At 46.6% G+C, this 12,441-nt stretch overlaps 1 protein-coding gene across 6 annotated transcripts in view; it reads right to left on the reverse strand.

Annotated features, from left to right (window-relative positions):
- RASAL2 (RAS protein activator like 2) overlaps positions 1 to 12,441 on the reverse strand; it is a 425,879-nt gene that overhangs the window by 220,230 nt on the left and 193,208 nt on the right. For all 6 annotated transcript variants that reach the window (XM_040360350.1, XM_040360349.1, XM_040360355.1 and 3 more), the window contains exon 3: positions 5,946 to 6,072. In XM_040360350.1, coding sequence (XP_040216284.1) covers positions 5,946 to 6,072 — 127 coding nt within the window. The remainder of the gene's footprint in view (positions 1 to 5,945; positions 6,073 to 12,441) is intronic.

Genomic DNA, 12,441 nt, shown 5'->3' on the forward strand with positions numbered 1-12,441 from the left:
GATACGCCGGCGCAGATTTGAATTTACGCGGTGTATCTATGGATACGCCGGCGTAAATTCTCTCTGAATCTACCCTAGTGTCAACACTCCTCCTCCCTCTCACTTGTTAAAGCAAAGCTCCACCCAAAAAGGGAAGCCCTGCTTATTTGCCTCCCCTCTGCTGCTACATTTGGCACCTTTCGGGGTTTTGACAGGTATCTGCTCCTACTTCTGGCTGAGTTCGATGTGGCCCCCACACAATCTTGCATTGTATGGCTTCCAGTGATGGTAGATGGCCACACAATCTGATTGAAGTGGTGTCTCCTTTAAGCCCTGGTTCACACCAGTGTTATTTGTCATGCAATTTGACAGTTCAAAAATCGCATGACAAGTCGCACCCCATTGCCAAGAAATGAAAACAATCAAATCGTTGTGATTTAAGGTTCCTGCAAGACTGTTTTTGTGATTTTATTGTGATGTGCACGGACTTCTGTTAAATGAAGTCGTAAGCCACAATAAAAATCAGACTGATCGGGCGGCTTTGAAATCACGCCGATTGCAATTTTAAGAAGAAAAACAAAATGTTACCCCAACTCCACTGACAATAGAGGAGTCCACGTACTGTGATCCTGGGCTCTAGCCAAGGCATTCAGACCCCACAGGTGAAATGCTTGAATCAGGGAGGCTGGCAACTTGGATGCTCTTGAATAAAAGTACTTTATTTGTTACATGAATAAGAATCTGGCTAAAAGTTATTTCACATAAAGTTCATTAATGATAGGTTGCCCAAAAATGTAATTCAGTAAGGTTTGGCTCTATTACAGAACTGGAATGAGCACATAAAAAAAACAATGCTAATTTAAGCTTTGTAAATTTGGGTCACAGGCACAAAAACAAAGCAGGGTGTTTGGAATGTCAGGGATGCTTTTCAGTCCCTCTCTGTCACTGACCTAAAACCTGACCCACTTTATAGGCAAGAAGAGGAAAATCACAGAATTATTCGCAAATGATGTGATCACTCGATCCAAAAGCCTTGCTTTCATATTTGGTGATGGTGGGTATTGTAATCAGCCTCCTGCTTCTTTTATGTCTCTAGGACAAGTTCTGAGGTCTCCTTGCCTGCAGCAGCAATTACCAAATAGTGCCACTTCTACCCGTCAGATTTAACTTTCTCATCGGGAACGCAGGAGGAGAACTGGAGGGGATTCTTTCCATCCACATCTACCAAAATCTGACATGTTTTGGGTGAAATAGTTTGTAATACAGAACTCTAGTCATTTAAACTAATAATGAACCCACGTAGTTAGCAAGCAACGCATTACTAACACTGTTACTTTAATTATCGGAAATGTAGGTATCATAGGCGTGCGCAGGGGGTGTGCCTGGGCACACCCTAATCACCTTGTGTGGCGCAGATCCCCCTGCTGATATTTCACCAAAGCCCCTCAATGCAAAAATATATATAAAAAACAAAATTGTAAAAATAAATAATGAAAATAAACTACACAGCCCACTGCCCTACTGACACCAACCTCTGCCCTACTGACACCAACCTCTGCCCTACTGACACCAACCTCTGCCCTACTGACACCAACCTCTGCCCTACTGACACCAACCTCTGCCCTACTGACACCAACCTCTGCCCTACTGACACCAACCTCTGCCCTACTGACACGTCCACTGCCCTAGTGACACCAACCTCTGCTCTAGTGACACGTCCACTGCCCTACTGACACCAACCTCTGCTCTAGTGACACATCCACTGCCCTACTGACACCAACCTCTGCTCTAGTGACACATCCACTGCCCTACTGACACCAACCTCTGCTCTAGTGACACATCCACTGCCCTACTGACACCAACCTCTGCTCTAGTGACACGTCCACTGCCCTACTGACACCAACCTCTGCTCTAGTGATACGTCTACTGACACCAACCTCTGCTCTAGTGACATGTCCACTGCCCTACTGACACCAACCTCTGCTCTAGTGACACATCCACTGCCCTACTGCCACCAACCTCTGCTCTAGTGACACGTCCACTGCCCTACTGACACCAACCTCTGCTCTAGTGACACGTCCACTGCCCTACTGACACCAACCTCTGCTCTAGTGACACGTCCACTGCCCTAATGACACCAACCTCTGCTCTAGTGACACGTCCACTGCCCTACTGACACCAACCTCTGCTCTAGTGGCACGTCCACTGCCCTACTGACACCAACCTCTGCTCTAGTGACATGTCCACTGCCCTACTGACACCAACCTCTGCTCTAGTGACACGTCCACTGCCCTACTGACACCAACCTCTGCTCTAGTGACACTTCCACTGCCCTACTGACACCAACCTCTGCTCTAGCGACACGTCCACTGCCCTACTGACACCAACCTCTGCTCTAGCGATACGTCCACTGCCCTACTGACACCAACCTCTGCTCTAGCGACACGTCCACTGCCCTACTGGCACCAACCTCTGCTCTAGTGACACGTCCACTGCCCTACTGACACCAACCTCTGCTTTAGTGACACATCCACTGCCCTACTGACACCAACCTCTGCTCTAGTGACATGTCCACTGCCCTACTGACACCAACCTCTGCTCTAGTGACATGTCCACTGCCCTACTGACACCAACCTCTGCTCTAGTGACACGTCCACTGCCCTACTGACACCAACCTCTGCCCTACTGACACCAACCTCTGCCCTACTGACACCAACCTCTGCCCTACTGACACCAACCTCTGCCCTACTGACACGTCCACTGCCCTAGTGACACCAACCTCTGCTCTAGTGACACGTCCACTGCCCTACTGACACCAACCTCTGCTCTAGTGACACATCCACTGCCCTACTGACACCAACCTCTGCTCTAGTGACACATCCACTGCCCTACTGACACCAACCTCTGCTCTAGTGACACATCCACTGCCCTACTGACACCAACCTCTGCTCTAGTGACACGTCCACTGCCCTACTGACACCAACCTCTGCTCTAGTGACACGTCCACTGCCCTACTGACACCAACCTCTGCTCTAGTGATACGTCTACTGACACCAACCTCTGCTCTAGTGACATGTCCACTGCCCTACTGACACCAACCTCTGCTCTAGTGACACATCCACTGCCCTACTGCCACCAACCTCTGCTCTAGTGACACGTCCACTGCCCTACTGACACCAACCTCTGCTCTAGTGACACGTCCACTGCCCTACTGACACCAACCTCTGCTCTAGTGACACGTCCACTGCCCTACTGACACCAACCTCTGCTCTAGTGACACGTCCACTGCCCTACTGACACCAACCTCTGCTCTAGTGACACGTCCACTGCCCTACTGACACCAACCTCTGCTCTAGTGACATGTCCACTGCCCTACTGACACCAACCTCTGCTCTAGTGACACGTCCACTGCCCTACTGACACCAACCTCTGCTCTAGTGACACTTCCACTGCCCTACTGACACCAACCTCTGCTCTAGCGACACGTCCACTGCCCTACTGACACCAACCTCTGCTCTAGCGATACGTCCACTGCCCTACTGACACCAACCTCTGCTCTAGCGACACGTCCACTGCCCTACTGGCACCAACCTCTGCTCTAGTGACACGTCCACTGCCCTACTGACACCAACCTCTGCTTTAGTGACACATCCACTGCCCTACTGACACCAACCTCTGCTCTAGTGACACTTCCACTGCCCTACTGACACCAACCTCTGCTCTAGCGACACGTCCACTGCCCTACTGACACCAACCTCTGCTCTAGCGATACGTCCACTGCCCTACTGACACCAACCTCTGCTCTAGCGACACGTCCACTGCCCTACTGGCACCAACCTCTGCTCTAGTGACACGTCCACTGCCCTACTGACACCAACCTCTGCTTTAGTGACACATCCACTGCCCTACTGACACCAACCTCTGCTCTAGTGACATGTCCACTGCCCTACTGACACCAACCTCTGCTCTAGTGACATGTCCACTGCCCTACTGACACCAACCTCTGCTCTAGTGACACGTCCACTGCCCTACTGACACCAACCTCTGCCCTACTGACACCAACCTCTGCCCTACTGACACCAACCTCTGCCCTACTGACACCAACCTCTGCCCTACTGACACGTCCACTGCCCTACTGACACGTCCACTGCCCTAGTGACACCAACCTCTGCTCTAGTGACACGTCCACTGCCCTACTGACACCAACCTCTGCTCTAGTGACACATCCACTGCCCTACTGACACCAACCTCTGCTCTAGTGACACATCCACTGCCCTACTGACACCAACCTCTGCTCTAGTGACACATCCACTGCCCTACTGACACCAACCTCTGCTCTAGTGACACGTCCACTGCCCTACTGACACCAACCTCTGCTCTAGTGACACGTCCACTGCCCTACTGACACCAACCTCTGCTCTAGTGATACGTCTACTGACACCAACCTCTGCTCTAGTGACATGTCCACTGCCCTACTGACACCAACCTCTGCTCTAGTGACACATCCACTGCCCTACTGCCACCAACCTCTGCTCTAGTGACACGTCCACTGCCCTACTGACACCAACCTCTGCTCTAGTGACACGTCCACTGCCCTACTGACACCAACCTCTGCTCTAGTGACACGTCCACTGCCCTACTGACACCAACCTCTGCTCTAGTGACACGTCCACTGCCCTACTGACACCAACCTCTGCTCTAGTGGCACGTCCACTGCCCTACTGACACCAACCTCTGCTCTAGTGACATGTCCACTGCCCTACTGACACCAACCTCTGCTCTAGTGACACGTCCACTGCCCTACTGACACCAACCTCTGCTCTAGTGACACTTCCACTGCCCTACTGACACCAACCTCTGCTCTAGCGACACGTCCACTGCCCTACTGACACCAACCTCTGCTCTAGCGATACGTCCACTGCCCTACTGACACCAACCTCTGCTCTAGCGACACGTCCACTGCCCTACTGGCACCAACCTCTGCTCTAGTGACACGTCCACTGCCCTACTGACACCAACCTCTGCTTTAGTGACACATCCACTGCCCTACTGACACCAACCTCTGCTCTAGTGACATGTCCACTGCCCTACTGACACCAACCTCTGCTCTAGTGACATGTCCACTGCCCTACTGACACCAACCTCTGCTCTAGTGACACGTCCACTGCCCTACTGACACCAACCTCTGCTCTAGTGACATGTCCACTGCCCTACTGACACCAACCTCTGCTCTAGTGACACATTCCCTGCCCTACTGACACCAACCTCTGCTCTAGTGACATGTTTACTGCCCTACTGACACCAACCTCTGCTCTAGTGACATGTTTACTGCCCTACTGACACCAACCTCTGCTCTAGTGACACGTCCACTGCCCTACTGACACCATCCATGTTTTAATACATTTTTAAATCTTTGTTCATTAGAGTGTGTGTATGCATTTTTGATCTTTGGAGTGCACTCCCTAATGCAATAGGCTGCGCACACCTTTGGTAGGTATCCATTTATATAAAATGCTACATATCCCTAAATACTGGCATTATAATTACCTGAAACGTCTCTTGTTCCCATAATCCCTGTGATCCCAACAAATATCAGACATCAGAATCTGAAGGCAACATTTTTAGGCAGGAGATCTCTATTCCCATCATGTTATTCGCAGTGGATCAGAGAGGTGCAGAACTGCAGACTTAGAATCATGGTACCAATATTTGGCATGTGAAATCACAAGAGAAGCTGAACAGAATCATCAAGGAAACCATCTCCCATACGTAGCTCATATTTATCTCTGTCTGGAGTTCTTAAATGCCATTAAATTGGACCCCTTGGATTTAGAGAGTCATTGAGGTCATTATCCTACTAACCCATCTAATGCAAGTATGAATAGTGGACATACTCTATTTGGCAATATAAGGCAGAAATATCAGCAACACTAAAATAAGTTTATCAAGTTCTATTGAGAGCTTACCCAGTTTGGAGACACCTTCTGGGGGATATTCTGGAAACTGCCCCTCTGAAGGGACACTCACAGTCCTGCGGAGACTCCGACTTTTGCTGCTTTCCGGTGGTAGGTCCTGTGCGGTTTCCCCAGACATCTACAAGAAGACAAGGGACAGGGTTTAAAGATGACTACGTACACTAACATCGATGCTAATCTCCCTGCAGTTAAGACAGATAAGTCAGCCCCCCCTCTTCTTGATCCTTTATCCTATGTGTGATTACCAGCCTGGGTGAAATACCAATATGGCTAGTCATTCATAACTCATGCACTCCCTCTAGAGGCCATCTGATGGTACTGATATAGATATACGTAGCATCACTTTGTTTATAGCACCTTGCTAGACAAGTTTGCATAGATTACAACACAGACAAATAAACGAAACACAAAACGGAATTTATTTGTCACATTCCATAGAAGCGGTCTTTGACCCTGCCCAGTGTCTGTGTAAACGATACTCTATTAAATGTGTCAGACTGTCAGCAGAAAGTATTTGCCATTTACTCTAATGGTAGAATAACAGCCTGATCATATGGGATCAGGTTTTATCCATTCATCACAATGCTAAAAGGGCCTTTGTTTAACTTCACTGCAAGAAGCATGCAAACAATGGAGATGAACACATCCTAGTTGCAGGTGGCCATTATGATGAGCTAAAATAAGTTACTGAAAATGTTTTGGAATGTCACACCCATGATCGCACTTCAGACACATTATATGGCTAAGCCCTGGTTCACACTGATGTGGGAAACGCAGCGAATCCGGTGCGTTTCCTGCACTGCAATCTCATGGCATCCATGCGATCTGCTGAGGGTATCAATGTTAGATTAACGACGCCCGGAAAAACAGATTGCAAAATGCAATGCGATTGCCAAATTCGCACCGCATGGGCGTGAACACCCATGCAAAGCGGTGCAGGGAAAAAAAGAAAAGAGGGGGGGGGGGGTCTCTTTAGCATTTGTGTGCAGATGCAATAAAATCGCACTGCAAGACATCGGATGTGATGTGCACAGGAACGCCATGCGATTCCTGTGCGAATCACAAGTGGTCTCTGTAACGTACAAGTGTGAACCCAGGCTAACAGCTACACACAGAGGAGACTGATACTTTGTCATCACCCTTACTCTATATCCCCTTTGTACCATGTCAGCAGCCAGTGTGCTCACCCTCAATATCACCACAGTCTAAAAGGATTTATAACAAAATATCACTAAAGAGAAACTCTACCTTTGTTCATAAAAAAAAAAAAAAAAAAAGAAAAACAAACAATCACCTCTGGGTGGTCTATGTACATTGCAAGGATTTTAACAAACTTTGTTGCAGATTCCTACCTTTTGTTATTCCGAAGAAAGAGCGTTTTTTTTTTTCTGTGAATCTGTATGGGAGTGGGTTTATAATTATCAATCAGCTGCTGCACCTGCAGGGTTCTGATGAGGAAGGTGGCAGGGTCTGCATTCCTTTAGATGCGATTTCCCTTTGGGAGACCAAAACTAAAAAAATTGTGCAGGGGATGCCAAAAATCTGACTTGTATGTTAGTGTAAAATCAGTGCGCCAATCACACAAGCAGGAAAGGACATATCTGCGTACACAGATGGTGTACAGAATGCCTCCAGGTAGCCATATTGCATTGCTTTTTACTGAAAATTACAGTACTGCATATTGAAAAGGAAAAGTAACTTTAAATAACATTCACTTACAATACGACTTGTGTATGCTATATACATTTTTTTTTATTATTTGCCATTTTTGTTTCCATACGAAAGCAGAGTTAACCCTAAAGCAGGTTTTTTTTTTGCAAGCTAAAATTATTCACATCAAATAGTCCCTAAAACATATTAAAGAGGAGCTCCACCCTAAAGTGGAACTTCCACTCATCGGAACCCTCCCCCCCTCCGGTGTAACATTTGACACCTTTCAGGGGGAGGGGGGTGCAGATACCTGTCAAAGACCCGTATTTGCACCCACTTCCGGGAGTCCTCACTGCGGGGATTTTGCGGGTAATGCATCACTTCCCGCCCCGCCCGCTGTGTTCTGGGAAACACTCGACTCCCAGAACACAACGGGGACCAGCGAGGACGGCGCTGCGCGACTCACGCATGCGCCGTACGGAATCGGGCAGTGAAGCCGGAGCACTTCACTTCAGTTGTCTAGAAAACTGAAAATAGTTGACGCTCACAAAGCTGGAGAAGGCTATAAGAAGATAGCAAAGTGTTTTCAGATGTCAATATCCTCTGTTCGGAATTCCACTGTTCCTGGCAGTCATCAGGAACAGTGGAAGTTAAAGCAAGATCTGGAAGACCAAGAAAAATATCAGACAGAACAGCTCGCAGGATTGTGAGAAAAGCAATTCAAAACCCACGTTTGACTGCACGATCCCTCCAGAAAGATCTGGCGGACACTGGAGTTGTGGTACACTTTTCCACTATAAAAAGATACTTGTACAAATATGGTCTTCATGGAAGAGTCATCAGAAGAAAACCTCTTCTACGACCTCACCACAAAAATCAGCATTTGAACTTTGCAAATGAACATATAGACAAGCCTGATGCATTTTGGAAACAAGTTCTGTGGACCGATGAGGTTAAAATAGAACTTTTTGGCCGGAATGAGCAAAGGTACGTTTGGAGAAGAAAGGGCACAATTTAATGAAAACAACCTCTGTCCAACTGTGAAGCATGGGGGTGGATCAATCATGCTTTGGGGTTGTATTGCAGCCAGTGGCACAGGGAACATTTCACAAGTAAAAGGAAAAATGGATTCAATACAATTTCAGCAAATTTTGGATGGCAACTTGATGCCATCTGTGAAAAAGCTGAAGTTAAAGAGAGGATGGCTTCTACAAATGGATAATGATCCTAAACACACCTCAAAATCCACGGGGGATTACATCAAGAGGCGTAAACTGAAGGTTTTGCCATGGCCTTCACAATCTTCTGACCTCAACATAATTGAAAATCTATGGATAGACCTTAAAAGACCAGTGCATGACAGACAGCCCAGAAATCTCAAAGAACTGGAAGACTTTTGTAAGGAAGAATGGGCAAAGATACCTCAAACAAGAATTGAAAGACTCTTGGCTGGCTACAAAAAGCGTTTACAAGCTGTGATACTTGCCAAAGGGGGTAGTACAAGATATTAACTCTGCAGGGTGCCCAAACTTTTACAGACACCATTTTTTTGTTTTCTGTAATTTTGAAAGTGTAAATGATGGAAATACAACCTAACTTTTTTTTTGACATATTCTAAGAATGTCTAATCTGTAATTTGATGCCTTTTGGAGATTTTTCCATCTTTCCTTGGCTTCGTTATGCACATTAATACAAATTTTTACCTGGGGTGCCCAAACTTTCGATCCCCACTGTATGCATCGATTTCTGTATTTTGTCCACATATCTATTTAGGATATATGTGTATATATTCACGCATATATGGTATACGGATACGTCTTTTTAGGGAGATTGGTAAACAAGAGAGTTGGGAGTTCACATTTGGTATTGAAATTCTGTTACTAGTAAGGATATTTGGGATTGATATATTTGTTTATGAAGCGCCCCCTATTGGTTTTGATTTAGAAGAATCTGAATGTCAAACTTGCATGCCTATTTCAGGTCAGCAACTCAAGATCAATAGCTAGATTCAGGATGGCGAGCACATACTTGCGGCGGCGTAGCTTATGGGATTTAGGCTACGCCGCCGTAAGTTCACGAGGCAAGTACATGATTCACAATGTACTTGCCTGCTAAGTTACGGCGGCGTAGCCTAAAGCGGGCAGGCGTAAGGGCGCCTAATTAAAAATAGGCTGAGGGGCGTGTTTTATGTTAATTAGGCTTGACCCGACGTGATTGACGTTTTTTTGGAACTGTGCATGCGCCGTGCGCCTACATTTCCCAGTGTGCATTGCGGCTAAGTCCGCTGCACGGGCCTATTGATTTCGACGTGGACGTAAACGACGTAAATCCCTATTCACGGACGACTTACGCAAACGACGTAAAATTTTCGAATTTCGACGCGGGAACAGCGGCCATACTTAACATTACTATTCCATCTATTTGATGGAATAACTTTAGGCCGCTAAAGCGTTACGTAAACGGCGTATCTGTACTGCGTCGGCCGGGCGTACGTTCGTGAATAGGCGTATCTACTGATTTACATATTCTACGCCGACCGCAATGGAAGCGCCACCTAGCGGTCAGCCTAAAAATTACACTTTAGGATACGAGGGTGTAAGACATTTACGCCGCTCGTATCTGAGCCTAATTTAAGCGTATTACACCAGCCTAAGTCTCTCTGAATCTGGCTACAAGATCACAACTCCAAAAAGCTGCAGATTTAAAACAGCAAATCATCAGTGGCAGCACACCAGTGTTTCTATCTTTACAGGTCAACGTTAAAATGTGCTATTGCTTTCTGGATTAAAAGGCCAACTCTGAAATTCCACAATACATTGCCCACTTAAGGTCAAACCCAACATTAGTGAATGGAAAATGAGATCTCCAGGCCTCCACCACTGATAAACCTAAGAATATGGATGGCACATTTGCCATCACACATACCAATAGCCAACTGCTGTGGTATACCTTACTATTGTGTGTGGGGTACTCTGGAGTCCCCTACACTGCAGAGCTATAGCCAATGTTTACAACTTGAAATATCGTTTAACAAATTGGCCATCAAAAACATAAGCAGGTCATTTTACAAGCGGGGAATCCATTCTTGGATGAAAAATGACTCGGCTGTACTTGTAAAACCTCTGGAGATGTGGAAATGTATTATTTGGACTGGTTTGCATGGTGGGTAATATTTAGGCCCATACAGAGAGAGGAAAACACAGGAATTAAGTGCCCCGAGCCATGGGAACATGCCACACATTACGTGACTCCGTCAGGCTTAATAATTGTGGAACTGTAGGCCTCACACAGAGCCAGAGCTGCAGGATACAATCCACAAGACAATGAAGTATGTAGACTTCAGCCCACACAAGACCCTTCGTATCTTTAAATACCCCATTTGCTTTGTGACAGTGGATGATTTGGGAATATTTACGCCCAGGAGCAGTTGAACTATAACATACAGATAGATATATCTGCAGGCTTTCGCTCACACACCAAATACTGATAATTACACAGCGAGAGAAAAGTACCCCTCTCGCCAGCTCTGGGCACAAACAGCAACAGGAAAACAAGTTTTTGGCAGCAGCACCAGGTTTCTGGAGAGATCCCGTCTGTGTGCGTGGTCGCATTAACTTACTTGCTGAGTAATCCATTCAGCAATGCTGGGGATGGCGGTGGTAAATCTAAGGTGGATTGTACAGGATGATGGGTTTGAAAAGGGCATTCTGGACAATTGGTACATCAACAGACTAACAAAAGATCTTCAGGACTCGGTGTGCAGTGACCTGTACAAGTAAGCGATGTGATGTGCTGTGCCGTGTGTCACATCGCTCCCCACCAATGCCGACTATCCTGTGCGGTAAAAGACTGCATTTTACCAGGTGTGAAGCTAGCCTGAATAAAATGTACTCCTCCAGAATGCAAAAAAGAGGCAGCATTATTGACACCCCCCCCTCAGCAGTCTACACCCGTGAGGATGACAGAAGTCCTGCTACAGATCCCCCTTGCATCAGGTGCCCCCATCATAATGCCCCCTTGCATCAGGAGCCCCCATCAGAATGCCCCCTTGCATCAGGAGCCCCCATCAGAATGCCCCCTTGCATCAGGAGCCCCCATCAGAATGCCCCCTTGCATCAGGAGCCCCCATCAGAATGCACAATAACTGTTCCTCCTGCGCTGCCACCAGGATCGATGGTTAAGCTATATATAGGTGGTCGGCACTTGGTAAACCAAAAATATGAAATAATAAGCATTCTAGAGCAGCACTAAAATTGTATAACTATATAACAAACTAAATAATCAACATATACTGTATATTAATCACTACACATGTTTAAAGTGTCCACACTCAAATCTGTGTGAATATCTATTGTTTCTATCATAAAGTTCAGTTGTTCCACCCAAAATTGAAAAGATTCACAGTTAGTTCACAAAGTGACTGCCACCTCTGTGCAAAGTGAACCTATTCAGGTAAGTCTCCCCTCAAGCCCCATACACACTATCAGTTTTCCTGATGGTTTTCTCTTCAGGTTTACCAAAACCATCTAATATGAGGTCAAACCTTAAGCGTTTCAATCTGAATGCAATCAGGCAGGTCCTTGTACTACATGGTTTTGGTAAACCTGAAGAGAAAACCATCAGGAAAACTGATAGTGTGTATGGGGCTTAAGAGATTCAGCATTTCTTACACTCAAATCTGTATCACAGCACAAACAAAATCCAGATATCCAATCACTGAACAACCAGACCTAAACTCAAACCACCCCCCCTCCCCCCTTTGAGGCTCCAATGGGTAAATCTCCTCAGAAAGTCTGCTAAGCTTTCAACTAAAACCATAGTACAGTAAAAACCTTGG

This window comes from Rana temporaria, chromosome 7 (assembly GCF_905171775.1).
Source record: "Rana temporaria chromosome 7, aRanTem1.1, whole genome shotgun sequence".
Classification (NCBI taxonomy): domain Eukaryota; kingdom Metazoa; phylum Chordata; class Amphibia; order Anura; family Ranidae; genus Rana; species Rana temporaria.